Source organism: Ambystoma mexicanum, chromosome 4p (assembly GCF_040938575.1).
Source record: "Ambystoma mexicanum isolate Mex_15411 chromosome 4p, UKY_AmexF1_1, whole genome shotgun sequence".
Taxonomy (NCBI): domain Eukaryota; kingdom Metazoa; phylum Chordata; class Amphibia; order Caudata; family Ambystomatidae; genus Ambystoma; species Ambystoma mexicanum.
The window spans coordinates 1283077386-1283095375 of record NC_090927.1 but is presented as its reverse complement, the minus strand read 5'-3'; the positions used below and the strand labels follow the sequence as shown (position 1 = coordinate 1283095375).

The 17990-nt window shown below is 43.1% G+C and overlaps 1 protein-coding gene across 4 annotated transcripts in view; it reads left to right on the top strand.

Annotated features, from left to right (window-relative positions):
- The window catches only part of PCNX2 (pecanex 2), a 3925748-nt gene extending 3911579 nt beyond the window's left edge, over positions 1 to 14169 (top strand). For all 4 annotated transcript variants that reach the window (XM_069606982.1, XM_069606983.1, XM_069606981.1 and 1 more), the window contains one exon: positions 9841 to 14169. In XM_069606982.1, coding sequence (XP_069463083.1) covers positions 9841 to 10023 — 183 coding nt within the window. In that variant the 3' untranslated portion in view covers positions 10024 to 14169. The remainder of the gene's footprint in view (positions 1 to 9840) is intronic.
- The last annotated feature ends 3821 nt before the right edge of the window (positions 14170 to 17990 follow it).

Genomic DNA, 17990 nt, shown 5'->3' with positions numbered 1-17990 from the left:
ATTTGTATATAATCTTTATAGATTTTTTAACAAAATATCGAAGTGTTCGTAAAACATATCGAACTGTCCTGCGTGCCTGCGGGACGAAGGAAGGTCTAAAAGAAGAAGAAGAATTGTTTCAAGGATGCCGATGGAACATTGCATTAGATCTGCGTCGGGAGAAGCCCGTTGAGAATGTGTTTCATGATGTTTATTGTAGCTAGCTGCCATGTCTGTTTATCACCGTCTAGCAATTTGTTCCAACACGAGTCTTCGTCTTGAAGGGTGAAGTTTGAGAAAATGTCTTTCAGATAAGTGCAGCGAATGTCTGTCGTCGCAGGACAGTTCAGAAGTAGGTGTCGTATGTTTTCCTTGGACGCGGCAGGATTGCAGAAACAGCAGCAGCTGGTCGAAGATAGCTGTCTAATCGCCAGGATTTCGTTTGTTTCCAGAAGATTCAGTCGGATTTTCAAGAAGTAGTTTCGCGCCAATCTGTTTGGGAATAGTTTCCGGTATGGTTGAATAGAATCTAGTTTCTTGGAAAAGGGAGGACGATGGCTAGTAAGTTTATACTTGGTAGCAGTTTTGTTGGTATTGATCCAGTCCAGTTCTTTGATTTTTTTGGTGACTTTGACTGGATTGGTGATAAGTTCTTCCGTGTTGCAGGCGACTGAGTCTAAGATGGTCAAGATTTTGGTTTGCCATTGAGAGAGCATTTGACAGGTACCGAGTCAAATTTCTTCGCTTATCAGTCGATAAGCGTATGGGGCTTCTTTCTGTATGCATTTCCGGTACAACAAAACAGTGTTGCAGTCAGTAGTTGATTTTAGAGATGACAGGGTAAGTTCGCGTCTGATTAGTGTTATCGGAGTTGTTTTTGGGAGACCAAGGACTGTTCTCCAGAAGGTAGCTTCTAGTTTTGGCCACAGTTCTGGGGGGAGGTTCGGCATTGCGTCGACGCCATATGTCAAGGATGGTATGACTTTCTTTTTGTAGAAGTCTCGTACAGGGATGATTGAGAATCTGCCAAATTTGATGTCAATTGCTTTTCCTTGTGTGGTCAGTTTGTTAGTTTTTGCGTACAAGGCCTCTTGCATCGCTTTTTCTCTGAGCGAGCTGTCTAGGATAACTCCAAGATATTTGAAGCTGGAGACTTTCTCGATGGTAGTCGAGCCTAGTTTTAGAGGTAATGTGGCTTTCTTTTTTGAAAATTTCTCGATAACCATCATCTTTGTTTTTTATTCGTTGATTTCCAAGTTGTTTGCCATCATGTATTGTTGTAGGTTTGTGAGTTGGCGTTGTAGGCCTATTGGGGTGGTATCCAAAAGGATTAGGCTGTCAGCATAGAGAAGACGACTAATCTGGTCTCCTCCGAGTTTAGGGGGGAAAGCTCGGACCATTTTTTCAGTTTCTTGAAAGTCACCTAAGTAAGACCAGAACAGTGCCGGGGCCAGAGGGCAGCCCTGTTTAACACCTCTGGCCGTAGTTATTTCATCTGTTAGAGCTCCTTGTTGGTTGAGGCATACCCACATGGAAGTATTGGAGTAGATAGCTCTGATTGGGTAGAGTATGTCAGGTGGACACTTCCATAGGTCGAGTTTCTGCCACAATCTGTCGCGATCCACTTTGTCGAACGCATGTGTAAGGTCGACAAAGGCGAGGAATAGAGGTGGACGTCCCTCCAAGATTTTGCTTTTGAGAGCGCTCAGTATTAAGATGTTGGCGTTTGTCCCCAAGTTCTTTTTAAAGCCAGTTTGTAGTTTGTCTTGGCACGGAGCTTCATTGGCCCAAGTGGTGAAGTGTTTTAGGAGTAGAGACCCAAACAACTTGCCTATTGGGTCGAGGAGGGCGATGGGGCGGTAGCTGACTGGGTCTGACCTGTTTCCCTTTTTGTAGATAGGCACTACATTTGCGCATGTCCACGATGGTGGGATGGATTTTGTGGCGGAGCAGCGTCTGAAGATTTGGCTCAGGAGAGGTGACCAGACTTCGGGATGGGATTTCAAGTCGAGGTTCGTGATGCCATCAGGGCCAGGAGCACATGATGGTTTTAACTTTTTGATTATAGCTGTGATATCTTCAATGTTGTCCAAACAGATCCAAGGAGTGTCGTTGTTATCCGTCATAGGAGCTACGGTTGTGGTACTCTTAAAGAGGGTTCTGAAGTGAGCTTCCCATGCCAATTCCATTTAATTGACATGGCCGGGCACCTGGCGTTGTTGAATGGAGCAGGTACCAAAAGTCTCTGGCATGGTTGCCAGTAATAGCCTTAAGGATGTCTTCCGCATCTTGTTGATAAAGCTTGTGGCGATGGCCCCTTAGCCAAGATTTGTAGGTTTTGACATCGGCTTTGATGATGACGGAGGACTGTGGCAAATCGAGTTTCCGAGCTTGTCTTTTTGTTTTTCTCAGCTCTCTATTTTTTTCGGCGATCAATTTGTCATAAGTATGTTTTTGGTCTGATGTAGTTGTCTTCTTTTTTCTTTGTGGAACTCTAAAGGTGGTCAATAGTGGTGTGTAGTCCACGTCCGTCCTAGGAGATTGATTGCTGCAGTCTTTGTATAGTGCTGTTATAGTGGTTATTGCCTTTTCAGTTATTCTGAGTCTTGTTCCTTGCGCAGTAACTTCAATATCTGCGATCATGGTGTGGTTAGACGGTGGATTTGAGGACCAAGTAGTTTCAAGAAGGTTATGGTCGCTTTCCCTTGTTTTGATTACTTTAAAAGAATTGGTGTGCAGTAATAAAGAGCGTGATACAAAGATATAATCAATTGTGGAATTCGATTTCGCTCTTTCCCAGGTTGGTAGTCTGTTTGGGTCAGAGAAAACTTGATCCAAGTTGTCGAAAGATCTGGACTTCATAAGATTTTGCCATTTGATTGACCTCTGGTCAGTTGGTCGTGTTTTCAATTTAGACCCCTTTGCATTAACAGAGGATTGGCAGGTGATATTGAGGTCTCCACATAAAACTATGTGATCCGGTTGATGCTTGACTTGCGCCCAATCCAACTCTTGTTCAATTATGCTGATAAATTTGGCGCATTCAATGGTGGCAGGATTCCAGTAAATAGTGACGACTATTAATGTCTTCGTCAGTATTTTGTTTGATTTTCCATCTCTTGTTACCCAGTTTAGCTTTACCATCAGTATGAAATGGTTTTCCTTTAGTTTTTGTGAATCGATTAGGCCTCGTCCACTGCGGATTGCAATCAGAAGACCCGCCTTTGTGCGGCCTAAAGGCCCCTTCTTGGCCAACACTGTATGAATCTCGTAGCCATCAAGGACTGGAGGGTGAAGAAGCCATGTCTCTTGTAAACAGATAATATCGTAATCAGTTAAGTTGGTGGAACCCGGTTCTGTTAAGTGAAGAAAACCTTGTGTGTTCCATGAACACATTTTTATTTGGTCTTGCCCGTTCGGGTTCCGACTGTCAGATGCGTTGCTGTAGATCATTTTCTCGAATGGCTATTTTTGTTGGTTTGACTTCAGGGCTTTCGGCAGCCATGACCAAAGGGAGTGCAGAGACGAGCTTGGGGTGGAGTTGCTGCCGCAAGGCGGAACTCGTTCTGGACTATCCTTTGAAGCTTTAGGTCTTCTTTTAGGTGTTTGGGTCTGGCGAGCGTCTCGGAAGCTTTTGTTATCTTGAGCGTTGGGTTTAGGTTATCAGAACTTTTAGCAGACCGAGTAATTTCTTGTTTCTGGGCCGCTTTGCTGGTACTCGGTTTTCAGTCCAGGGCGGTAGTATTGATTGATTTTTTCGGTGGAGAGCGAAGTTTTTGGCGTGAAGATCGAGGATGGTCAGTTACTTTTGTGTACTCCTGAGAATCTCTATTTTCTCGATGGTTGCATGTTTTAATTTCTCTCGAGGATTCGGTGAGATCGTAGCCCATTATTAGGAGTTCCTCAAGGGCAGATTTTAGGACGTTGTTTGTTGTTTGTGACGCTATATATAGCTGTGAGATCGCCCTAGAGCCTTGGTGGCTTGGGTCGACAATCTGGAGGTTGGCAGATTTCACTGAGCAGAGTTTCGGGATGTAACTGAATAAGTCAATGACTGCTCTTCTATTTAATGTCACTTCATCGTGGTTCCCAGGGATCTGCTCTAGTTTTAGTATCCATCGTATTTGAGGCTTCGTATGGTATTTAGCAGTTTTAGATTTATAAGTCGTCCTCGGGACTTCCTTTGTGGGGGCTCTTGATGGAGATTTCTTTTGCTGGGCTTTTGGCCGGTAAGTATGAGGGCTGCTATGTGGTCTGTGGGCCTGTCTCGATGGCTGCCAATGAGGATGATTGTCGCGTTTTTCTCTCTCTTGTTTTTGAGGGTTGGATCTAGGCGCTGCCGGGGACTCTCCGGATGGGTGGTCTTTTAAATTGTGGCTTGTCATAGACACTCGCTGTCTTCGTTCTTCAAGAGTTAGGAAAGGGGATTCTGTGGTCTCTATCTCTTTATTGGAGGTTCCTTGTGAGTGTGCAAGAATTATGGTGGAGTCAGAGGTTTCTTGCAGCTCCAGGTTAGAAGTTGTTGTTAGGTCTGAGATGTGTTGAGTAATGTTCATCATGTCCTCATTGTTTAGGAAAGTTTCAACCCCTCTAGGGGATTGATTAAATGTCTCGGGCTCACCCTTATTTGCCTCCTGTGTGTCTTTTGCTTTCCCTTTCAGTTTAGGTGGGCTTGTGGAGCTTTTTTGAGCAGCTAAAGCTTTAGAACTAACTGGTTCTGGTTGATGGAAAATTGGTTCTACTAATGCAGTTCCTTTTTGTTTAAGGTTAGCTTCTTTCACTCCTTTGGGCGACCTGATTTTTTCTGTCGAAAGTTTTGATGGAACAGTTAGATCAATAAATGGAAGAGTTTGTGTACCTTCTGAGTTTGTTAGTGGTTTGTCTTGGAAAGTAAGACACATGGGCGGAGCCGATTGTTGAGGTAGAAGCGTAGTTGGTTCTTGGGTTGATTTGTTCTCAGCCACAAGAATCTTTGTTTCTAGAGCCATAATGTAGCCCTCGAGAAAGCTTAATTTATTTAGCATTGACGTTTGAATCGATGTATGGTCTTTCATCGTATCTCTGATTGTTTCGTACAACTTGACGAAATGGGTTAAGTGCTATCGATAGTGCTGACATCAGAGTGCATGTGTCAAGCTTTTTTGGCTGTGAGTCGTTCAAAGTTGTATAGCAATGCGGGGCTGGTCTACCTCTTGTCGGAGATGGTGGCCGTGTAATTGGCATAGTTGCAGATGATAGCCTTCTGGGGGGATGATCTGAAGAGTATCTTCTTTGATTATTATAGTTGTCTACGTTTGAGTAAAAGGAGTCTAAGGTTTTCTCAAACTGGAGTCTGTTTTTAGATTTTGCAGGATGCTTGCTTCCAAGGTCCTTTTCCAGGGTTTGTGGGCTGGGTCTATGAGACTCTCCTGGTGACGGTGACAAGGGCTCAAGTGCCTGTTCTTTGTAGTTGACACTGTCACTTGGTCGATGTATTGAGTCGCAGTCGAGTGACAAGTCCTGTGGCAGAGGTTGAGTAGAACTGATTATGGTAGGGCTGACTTGCTTCGGTGAGGTCGGACTATTTGAAAGAGATGTAGGTCTCTCTACCTCAAGTTGTTCTTGACTGTGAGTCTGTGGTTGGTTCTGTGCTCCGTGGTCGATGATGGTAGGGGTTTGTTGAGGAACCCGGACAGGAGCAGAGATTGACACCTTTACGATGTTAGCACTTGGCGTAGATGGTGTGTGGATGGGTGTTGATGGTAAAGCCGGGTTTCGGACGTACTGGGCCCCCGACTCTTCTGACATTATTTGTGCAATTATTGGAGTAACTTGGCCTGAAAAGTGCCATTTTGACGTGTCTATGTTGTAAACTAGCCTATTATCTTCTTTTGCAAGAGGAAGAGGAGATTTTCGTTGGGCTTGTATCAGCCTGCGATGCTTACGGGGTGGTGTACTTGCATCTGCTGCCTCGAGGATTTCCGCGTCTGTCAGTTCTTTGCACTTCTCTTGAATGGCTTTAGAGTGCTTGTGGAAAAAGTCTGATAGTAATTTCAAAGGGCGTTGGGGTTTTTTGAAGCCCTTTCTTGTGCCTTAAGGGCCCGCACGGGGCGTTTTGGTGAGGTTGGCCTGTTTAAATAGGGATTTGGCAGAGCTCGAAGATTTCACTTGTTTAGTTGTTGGATCTTGAGCAGGGTTTTTCTTGATAAGGTCGTCAACGGGCCAAGTTCTCTTTTTTTTGTATTCTCAGGTAGTATTGCCCTGGTTTCCTGGGGCAATAGTTGACTTAATGGAGTCGTCACACTTTTATCTTGGTTCGGATTGTCAAGTGGCAAATTGGTAGGATTTTCGCCATGGATTGTTGCTATGGCCGTTACTGCGGCGGCAGGTGGCGCTGCTGTTGTTTCACTTTCACTTGGAGGAGCCGGAGTCACGCATACGGCTCCCAGCCCTCTCTGGCACCCCTGCTCTCTCTCCTCGAGCTGGGGCCTCCCGAAGGAATCGGGCACCAGGACCTCTCTCTTCCCCGAAGGGAGAACAGATGTGTCACTCTCCGAGGTGGCCTCCTCCAGTTCCCCCGTCCTTAGGTCAGGTCTCGCCTGCTGCGGTGCTGCCTGCCCGCTGAACGCCGCCTCACCTCCGTGAGACCGCGGAGCTGCGGCCGCAGCAGGGATCGACCCGTCCTGCACCGGGAGAGCACCAGGTGGCGCGGGCACGGGACTCGAAGCGGTCCCCCCTCTGGGAGGCCGCTGAGCGCCGGCTACAGCTGAAGTAGCTGATATGCGCCCCGATGGAAGGCCAGTCGGCACGGCCGGAGGACTCAACGCGGCCCCCCCCTCGGGATGCGCGGAGCTCCGAGAAGTGTCAGGCCGGCCTGCAGGGGAACGGCGGTTGCAACAGGCACGGAGGTCGGAGGAGGCTCAATGCCGCGGGCAGCCGGGGCTGTGACATTTTCCACGGGTAAGTCAGCTTCGCCTTGGTGTGGTAAATGCTTGTTGTTGAAGAAATGGACGCATATTCCTTAGCGAGATTGTTTGTAGGGGACACGAACGTTAGCTCTGTGATCTTTGCAGTGTCCTTTTCCCAGGTGTGGTGGTTAATTGAGACCTGGACTCAGATGGATATGCCGGTCATCTGTTCTTTCAGTAGGAATAAAGGAAGGATGGTTGAACGTTTGTGTAGGGGTTGTAATTGTGTTTTTAGACAACGACTTTGCATTACTTCTTAAACAGCGGCCTGTAGAATCTTCTGGAGCCAAAAGCTGTAGCGTAGATGGCGAAAGGGCGGCCAAGCCTGTCTTGCCTGGCATGACTGCAAGACTGCCACTCACCGCCACTCTGCGTCCGCTCCGCGGAGTAAGTGAGGCTTTGTAGTGTTGGGTGTAGCAGGAAACACACCTCCAACGATAGAACTGGAGAAAAGACTGGGTGGTGGGAGTAAACTGCAAGACTGCCACTCAGTGACTTTTGACTTGTGTGACGGATTTAGATATAATTTTGCAGAACAAATTGTACTGATAGGCACCCCAGACTAGACATTTTGGGAAAGAAGTTATTAAGAAAACAAAAAACACTGTTTTGGCCTAATCCCTATTCATTCCTGGCTAGTCAAAATATACAGTGGGCACCTCCAAAGGCTGTGCATATTGGAAGAACATGTACAGTGGAAACAGCCTTCTACCGTAACCACTGGCCTGGCCGAAGGCCATGGATACGGGCATGGTAGTATTTTCAAATACACAGCGTTCGGCTGTGGCTAAAGGCCTGTAAAACATGATGGTATTAAAAAATCCTTAAAATTCCCTGAAAAAACCTTTGTTAAGAGTGCAGTTAAGTTGCACTGAATTAATGCAACAAAACTCTTGACATTCAGCGGATGTGGGAATTCATGAGCAGCTTAACTCGGCACGTTCACGTTGCAAAGCCCATGAGCACATGCATATTATAAGAGAAGGGGGTCACAATGACATGCAACATTGTATTATGGGGGACATCAAAGGGAGCGCGCTGAGTTAAGCTGGTCATGACTTCCTACCTCTGCTGAATTTGAAGGGTTTTGTTGTGTTGAATCTGTGCAACTTAACTGCACCTTAAAGTTTTTTCAGTGTGTTTGAATATTTGAGAATATTGGATTGAAAACATTAGTGAGGCAGAATGTATTTTCTTTTCTGTAGACAACTGCCTGTATTTAATGTATTTATTTATTATTTTAAATAAAAGAATATATACAGGTCAAAAACAGCCTATTTCTTGCCCCAGATTTCTGGGTGGGAATGTTGTGGTGAGGGTATTAGATCAAATATGGGATATTTCTCAATAAAAGAATCATTAGAAAGTAAACATATTGCATAGTTCGAAGTCATTACGAGGCCTTCAAGACTGCCCACAAAAAGTGCCTCAAATCCAAGGAAGAGGTACTGAGATGTGTACAGTTTCATTATTCCTCCCACCTGCTCTTTAACCTTGCCCTGAATTGCATATAATACTAAATATTGTATATGGTGTTCTGTCAGTCGGTTTTGTTCCCAGTTCATGTTTCTACTTTGTCTGAGGATCAGAAGTTTTTAAGTTTTATTTGTTGTCTTCTGATGGTAAATCTCCACAACTCAAAAGGAGTTTGTTCCCTTATTCTATCATTGCACACAGACTAATGCATTTTTGTATAATCTTTATTAGTACCCAGCGAAGGCGCAATCAGAATGAAAGAACCATTGTGATTGGCCCTCGCCGAGGCATTACCCGTCCGGGATTCCACTGCCATTGTCCCCGGTGGGGGGCGTGGCAGCGCCTCAGCTAGTTAGGAGGCTCGAAGCAGGGCCATCCCCGCTGCATGCCTCCTCACGGCTGAGAGGCTGCCTTCACTCCCTGCCGGGGACTCAGGCAAAGCTTTTTTTTTTTCCTTCCCCTTTCCTCCCTCCTCCCTGCCGTCCCCACCCCACCCCACTTACCTTCTTGCTCCTTTGTCCCCGGTGGAGAACAATGGCAATCTCCAGCCATGTAGAGACTCAGAGCAGGGCCATTCCCGCTCCACGCCTCCACACCTCCACACAGCTGGAGGCTTCCATCGTTCCCCGGGGACACAGGTACGTTTTCTTTTTTTTCCTTTTTTCTTTTTTTTCCCCTCCCAACCTCCCAACCCCACTTACCTTCTTCTCTGTCTTCTTTCGGAAGTGGACGCACTGGGAACACTTCTGATCCCCGCGCGTCCGCTCCCGATGGCTGCCATGGAAAGGGAAAACAGATTCCGTTTTCCCTTTCCCGGCGGCCATTTTCTTGGACGTTTTTCTTGGTCGTTTTTTTTCTTGGTCATTTTTTTCTGTCCCGAAACGCTGCAGCGTTCCGGGACACAAAAAAATGCTTTTAGTGCCCCGGTCATGCAGATATTGCAGGCCAGGGTACTAATAGCTATATGTCCCTTGCGGCAGGGGCATTACCGACTCTGGTAATGCCCTGGGGCCTTCGTTAAGGCCTGAGCAAATAACTATGGGCCCCGGGGCATTAACTGAGTCGGTAATGCCCCTGCCGCTCGGGGCATATTGCTTAAATGAAAGATCCCAATGGACACAGCTATTACATGAGTGCCAAACTAAGAACCGTAAGAGTAATTGAAACTTCAAGTATTTTTTTCTGATGTTGGCTCATGAGTTGTAAACTATACTTGTTTACTCTTTTTGTGTGCCTATCATGTATAAACTGGCTGTTATTTTCTATTAACACAAAATCTGTTGAGCATTGTGAACATTTTCTGCACAGTCTAAAATATAGGTTTCAGAAAAAACACAAATTGTACCAAATGTTTAGGCAACTGACTTCTATGTGATGTATTTTAAAGGAAATGGCCAAATACCATTATTTATAAACTGTTTCTTAATTTGCTTCTCAGTGCCCTATTGAGACGTTTGATATTGATGATGCTACTGAATTGGACGATTTCAAAGATGAAAGCCCTGATGCTTTTGTCATGGTTGACAAACATATTATAGAAAGCACAACAACAATTCAGAAGGAAAAGGAGCAAGAGGAAGACAGCATGACTACTCACGTGAACCAGAAGGATGAGCAATGAAGGACATCTACCTTAAAATGATGAAAACTAAAGCTACTTTCCCTTACCTACAATACCTTTTACTTCAATTATTCCTGTTTGTATGATAAATGTCAAAACAATTGATTTTCTTCTTTTTTTCAAATCATTCAAAACCAATTTAATTATGCTTTATTTTAAAAGAATGTTGTTATGACATCGCATCAATGTAAAATATTGTAAATCTGTTGAACTCATATAACACAAACTTATCAGCAAACCAGCACTTCTGGAAAGAAGCTCCAAGCACAACACTTGCCTTCGTTAAAACTGTTATGTTTCTAATGGGGGACTGCTGGTTATAGGGGTTGAAGAGACCACACATATAAGTAAGATATAGATGTTTCCAAGCGTATATGATGAAAATTAGGTTAAGAAAACATTTTAGTAGTCATGAAATTATCCCGTTAAAGCAGCGAAAGTATACTATATTCCTCTGCCTTCGATAAAATTCAAAATAATGATTACTAACAAGTGTTTTATTGGGAAAATGTGATGTATGTTACCCTAAATTACTACAACTATGGTTTATTTGATATAGCAACAGGGGGTTATCCCTGGTTTACCACACTTTTTTCATAAACAAACCCCCCTGGACTGCTTGTATAGTTAAGTCTGACTATTATTTATTTATTTATTTTAATTTTTGATAATGCGCCAAATCACCTGCAGGCCTCACGGCGCACCAAAAACAATACAAGACAGGGACAATCAGTAGAAACAAAGAAGATCAGAAACAGTGAGATGGCAGCAAGCTAGAAGGGAGTAGGGTGTATTGAAGAGGTGAGTCTTGAGGTTCTTTTTAAAGATAACCAGTGAGGTAGAGCTCTTGAGATGAAGAGGAGTGAGTTCCACAGAGCTGGCACAGTGACATTGAAATTGGTTTTTCCAAATTTGACCGAGCAAAAGCGAGGCTGACTGACCATGACCTGCTCAGTTGACCTGAGTGATCGACCAGGGACATAGCGCTGGATGCACTGTGTCAAGTAGATGGGTGCAGAGTTGTTCAAGCATTTAAATGTAAGGGTGAGTATCTTAAAGGAAACCCAGTGCTTGATAGGAAGCGAGTGCAGTTTCTTCCGGGATTCGTTAATAGAGAAGTGCCTAGGTAAACCCAGCATAGCTCTGACCGCGCCATTTTGAGTGATCTGCAAGGCTGCGATGTTGCTGGCAGAGGTACCGGCTAGAAGACTGTTGCAATAGTCCAACCTGGAGTTTACGAGGGCAGAAGCTAGAAGAGACATGTTGCTAACAGATAAGAATGGAGCATTGCGCAGAGTTGCATATTAATCCAGCCGCATGAAGCTCGACTTTTGGCCACGTGTGAGCGCATTGAGAGTTTGGCGTCAATAGAGACGCCAAGGGTTTTAACGGTTTGGCCCACCGGAATGGAGACATTGGCAATCATAAATGACGCATATTCCTTAGAGAGATTGTTTGTAGGGGACTACAACTGGCAATGAGTATCTCTGTTTTATCAGCATTCAATGTCATGAAGTTCTGACTCATCCAGGAGTGTATGACGGAGTAGATGGCAGAAATGGCTTCCGAGTCAGTAGAGTAAGAGCATGAAAGTTCAAGGATGACCTGGGTGTCATCAGAGTAGTTGGTATAGACACCCAGGTCATCAAGCAACAGGAGCAGAGGGAAACTGTAAATTTTGAAGAGAGTAGGAGATAGAGAAGGTCCCTGGTGAACACCACGGGTGAGAAGGGAGGGTATAGAAGAAAAAGTGTGGATCACCACACAGGCATTCCGGAGACCAAGAAAAGAGGCTAGCCATTGTGTTGTGAGATTTGTACAGCCTACAAGTGTTTGTAATCTTGTTGCCAGTAATGCGTGGTCAACTAAGTCGAATGCAGCAGGGAGATCTAGCAACATCAAAAGGGCAGGATGGCCACGGTCGATGATGGATACAAGATTATCATTTCGCGCACATTCATTAAGCAATTTTTGTTCTTTTGAAAACAATTTTTAATAATAATTCAATAAAAACGTAATGACCCTTCACTTATATAAGTAGGTATCAAACTGTATATCCAGAAAAACAGCAAAAACATCTGTACATTTTTTTAAAACACATATTAAAAACCAATATAATGAGCAATGTGCATCAAAAGTGTCACTGTGCTCAGTGCTACCGATTCGGTGCACCTCTACTTGTGCAAATGTTGACATTAATTTTAAGATCCTGTTAGGGATCTAGTAATTGTCCAACATGTTTCATTCCTCTTATGTAGATCCAATCCAAGGAACTTCTTCAGGGGCTTTCTACACACTTCTAACACACTCTGATACCTCGGGTGATGCGTAACCCTCTCTCTTTTTTTCTTAAAACAAAGTTACTGTTCTGTGCTGCTTGGAGCCATACAATCTTTATAATCCTCCTTCTCTAGCAGTCTCGACTATACGGTAAAACTCTTGTGCTATACAGATGAGGGTACACCCATTGTAACCTATTTTATTTCTCTTTTTATGTCCTAGTCAGCCTATCGTTATTTACAGCTTGACTTAGTAGACTGTTTTAGCAGGTCCTGCATTATGGCACGGCATCCAGCTTCTTGCTGCTTGCCGTTCGTGACTCTCTGTGGGCAAAGCATGTAACAGGATCTTAAAATGAATGGCAATATTTGCACAAGTAGAGATTCATAGAATTGGTAATACTGAGCATGGTGACACTTTTGAAACACATTGCACTTTAATTTGTGTTTTAAAAATGTTTACAGAAGGATTTGCTGTTGTTCTACATATACCATTTGATACCTGCCTGTATAACTGGAGGGCAATTACATTTTTATTGAATTAATATTAAAAAATGTTTTCAAAAGAACCAAAATTGCTTAATTTATATTGGTGAATGATAATAGTCAGACTCAACTATACAAGCACTCCAGGAGGGTTCGTTTATTATAAAAGTATGCTACCCTTAACCATAATTGTGCAATGTTTGTCATTTGCATGGGTTATTGATGCTGATAGCAAAGTGTTTGGTTTGAAGATGGATTATTTGCATGTGTCGTAGTAGAAAATGAAAAAAATGCATTTTTTACATAAAGCATATACAGTATTTAAAAAAATGTTAGTATGGAAATCTTTACAAATGTATAACTAGCAACTTTAAAAAATGGAAATAGTGTTATATGATCCTCATTAGTTCTTTTATTCCGAATAAAAAGTGGACTTGAATGAAAGACTCAATATCGTATTCCGGCAAGTGAAGCTAAAAGTATCTATAAAAGCAATATCAGCAGCAGAACATATTGAACACATTAGGCCTTTATGTGAAACAATATATAGAGGAACACGCAAAACTAAATTCCAGTACCAAAATGTTTAACCACAATGCCTTACCTCTGTAAGCTTGCATTTCCTTCTTGATTCCCTTTTTTGTTATTAAAAAAGTGTTAATAGCACATTAGAAAATTACTATTATACCTTTACAGCTAAACCTGTTATTATTAAGACATGCTAAACATGTTATTATTAAGGCATGTAGAGGGAAGCGTAATTTTGAGGAAATGGAAAACGCAATGGATTACTGAGACAAAACAGGAATGACAATACACAGTCAAAATAAGAGCATTGGGGATGTAAAGTCGAAAAACATAAGAAAAATTATGTGATTACTTCAGGAGTAAAGCAAAATTATAAGAACTTGCAATAATGTATATAATGCATAAACTAGATAAGCAAATATGATACATAAGAAATAATGTACAAATGAGTACTTATAATATGTATGTCAATTAATAACATTAATAGATATATTTAAATGTAAAATCTTAAGAAGCTTGTACCAATGCATATTAAAAAAACAGTTAGAGTAAGAAATATTCACAAATGATTGTTGTAGTCTTAACAATAATTGTTCAGAGGAAAACAATAAAACATAAGCAAATAAATATGAGAAAGTTACTGTATAAACACCGTAATGGATCAAGAGTTTTTGGAGAAATATTCTGTACATGTACACCTAGTTTCTGTTGTTTCACACATTTTTTTATATAAAATTGAACCTCTTGTGGTGAAATGAATCTAGGACACCATAGATGAAAAGATGATTAATTAGCAAACTTACTGATTTAAGTCCAATGGAAACTAACAGATTAATTAATTGTCTTAGTGTTTGTGAGCGTCGTGCATTAAAAAAAGCACACTTAAAATTAAATAATATCTTCTTTGAAATACTGCCTACTACATGAATAATTTTAATAATTGTTTTCTAAACTTCAACCCAGAATAATGTGTAACCAAGTACCGCCTTGCCCCCCCCCCCTCCTTTCCCACTCTTTAAATTACAATGGTAACTTTTTGTGGAGGTCTTGGACTAAACAAAGTAGATTTTAGCAAGAGTCCAAAAAACGGTGTCAGAACACATTGGGCCTCATTACGAGGTGGGCGGAATGGGTTTAAAGACGCCGGTAATGGTGCCTGTAAACCCATTCTGCCCTATTACTATTGGTCATACCAGATGTCCTTTGCGGATCCCACAAGGGGACCAGGGAGCTAATAATGGGGGCTCAAATGGGAATAGGGATGGTTTTTTTGAATGGGGAATTACCGGGTCCTCCAAGGTTGGAATGGTCCGGTAATTCCTCATTCAAGGAACCCGGCCCGGACCCGAGTTTGGAGGCAGTCATGCCCTTATTAAGGGAATGACTGCCTCCAAACTCCTAATGAGGCCCATTAAGTTATAAAGTTATAAAGAATTCATGGGATTCATTGATTTCTTCCTAAGAACTATAACTGGGCGTTGCTGGATTGTCACTGGAAACTTGGTGGGGGTAGTGCCAAAATTCCTTGCTCTGTGAATAGGCAATTGCGCATTACGTTCTATCTGTTTTCCAACTATGGCTGCCATTAGGAATCAGGAAACACAAGGCCCTTGCAATCTTTTCGTGTCCTACAAACTTAACAAAATGCTTCTAAAGGTCTTTCATTATTTTAAGAGTAGCTGAACAAGAATGATCTGTGCCAGATAGATGATCTTGGGTATAGAATCTCTCCTAATTACATGAACGTTCACTGTTAGTGACAGGGGAAACACAATCCATCTATTACGCTTTGATTTGGAAAAGAACTGGTGGATAATTGAAAACATGTAGTTTACTACCAGGGTTTGAGGCATGGATGTCCAGATACTTAAAGGACTGTGGTTGTAATTTGAAAGGATCTCCAAGATGCTGGGGAAGATAAGGCCTAACCACCATAACGCCAGACTTAACAAGGTTATTTTGTAACCAGCAACTGATCTAATATCTAAGAAAATTCATGAAATAAGTGCTGGGATATTGTGGCATTACTAAGATACAAATGTCCATTACCTGCAAAAAGCAAGATTTTCTGCTCTTCACAACCCATCTCTATTCCTGAGATCTACGTGCTGCCCTTATTTTAATTGCAGGTGGTTCAATAAATAAGGCATATTAAAGGGGTATAAAGGGCATCCCCACTTAAAGGGGCATCTCCTCCTATGTATGCAGAAGAGGAGCTTAACAGGCATTAGTGAGGACAAAAGCCTCTGGACGTAGATAAAACGTTACCATGACTGGAAATAATCCCTTGATGTTGAAATTTGCCAACACTTCAAACATTTGAACATTTACTACAATTTAATCCCAAAACAAAGGCTTTATCAGTATCAAGGACCAGGTCAACATTGTCAGAATTAACAAGTGTAGAAATCACATTCACATGCAGTGGAGGGCACTCTGTCAATCAGGTGGCTGGAAACACAGGCGAGAACACACAGTGCACTGCCGTGTTTATCCAGCCACCCAAGGCCCTTCACCGGGTGCTGCCATCTTGATTGTGGGGCGGCAACAGGATGCACCCTTTCACCTCCATCCCCACTTATCTACTGGACTAGAGCTCTGTGCTCCCGTACACTGCTCTCTCCCGCCTGCCGGCATCACAGTAGAACTCAGTCCCTTTTCTATTTACTATATTACTCAAGATTGCTGGAGAGCACTCTCCAGTAAAAAAAAACTGAAACTATTTGTGAATAGCAGTCATCCCAGTTTAGGGGGCCATACAGGGCTGTTAACACTTAGGAGTGCTTTAAAGGAATCCGAAAATGTACTAAGACAAACAACTTCATCCACATTTGCCACCACAAAATCATCCATTGCTTTCAAAATGCCCATAGCAATGTCGGGACAATCAGAATGGTCAAAATTGCAACTTTCATCATCAGGCAAAACTGTCAGGAGAGGGAAAATAGAATGTAAAGTTATTGGCCCTCATTACGAGGTTAGCAGTCGCACGGCGGGTTGCCGGAAACCCTGTAACACTGATTACACCGCCTGATATCCCGGTTTCACCGGAATATCACAAGTGGCGGCGGAATGGTAAATCCCCATTCACCATTCCCAGTGTGGATGGGTAAGAACTTGCTTCATTTTAACAGGGATAAAATAGAGATCCTGATTGTAGGGGCCACTCCTGAATCTTCAGGCTCGTCCTCTGCTTTCTGGCATATGGAACTTGGCCCTTTGCTTACCCAGTCTGCTGTTGTTAAAAATGTGGGCGTGGAGCTTTCTGCATCGCTTTCGAGGCAGGTCCAGGTTAGCGCTATCCACCAGACTGTTCATTTTAAATTGCACATTCGATGCAAGGTCTTGCCCTATCTTCCTGACCTACTCTGGCCATTAGTTGTTTCCTCTCTCATGGGACTCACTGCAACTCGCTCTACTTGGAACAGCCCAACTTCGTGTTACAACAGCTACAAGTCCTTCAAAATTCATCAGCCAGGCTGGCCATGGGTGCAACCCATTTTGCATCTGCGTTTCCCATTCTTTATGCCCTTCACTGGTTTTCCGCGGCTAAACGGGTGAAGTTTAAAGCCCGCTGCTTGGTGCATCTGGCCTTTTATAAAACTGGCCCGGAATATCTTCAGGCCAAATTCGTACATTATGTCCCCTCCAGTTCTTTACGTTCTTCTTCTGCCTTGCAGTTGCTTGTCCCCCGATTAATTCGCTCTCTAGTTGGAGGGTGCTCTTTTTTGGTGCAAGGGAATTGAATTCGTCCCCACTTTTTTTGCGGGCTATTATTGACCATCTATCATTCCGTCTCGCTTTTTCTGTTTTCTGCGTGATTGTTTTTTTCTGCTTATAGTTTCTTTGACCTCTGATCTCTTTACCTTCAGCGTCATGATGCCCTAGATGGTGTACATCGTGCTTAATAAATGGAGTTAACATAACATCACTTGGAGTCCAATAGGACTCCGTGGGAATGGGGACACTGAAGCACCAGCACCGTCACTAACGGTGCTTCAGTGAGAGATATGCCGGTAGGGTCTGATTTCCCAGAAGGTCAGGGGGGATCCGTGCCCCTGCCGGCATTATCAGAGTATGGAGGTCCGGAAAGGGTGCCGGTACGTTGCTACCGGCACCCTTGTTTTTGGACTGCCATACTCGTAATGAGGCCCATTGTCTCAAGGATGTAGAGTGCTCCAGGCATCTAGGAAGTGGAGCCTTTCCAATAGGTCTGTCCGAGCCCTTGTTGCTTTAAGATGTCTATCATTTAAGGGAGGAAGGAGGTCCTCTATTATTGAGAGGTAATAAAATTGAATTTTTGCCCATGATAAAGGTCACATTTTCTAAACAAGTCATTATAAAAAGTGTTGTTTTCACCCTACAGTGCATAGATGCATAACATGTTCATGTACTAAATTCTCTTCAACTGCCAAGTATCTATCTTCTTGATCCGTGAATATGTCATTTGGGGTAAAAACTTATGAAGAATGAAACCCTGCTCTTTTTAGTATGTTTGGGTTGGGGTGTAACCTAGGAAGGATGCGCTAATATCTTAATCTATATGTTTGTCATGTGCAGCAGTGGCAGCATTAGGAGGCACCCCTAGCCCTCCCAGAGGTTCTGCAAGAAAATGTACATTTAAATTGCTACAAACGAGCGCTATGACATTAGTAATAGGTGTCCTTGTATATT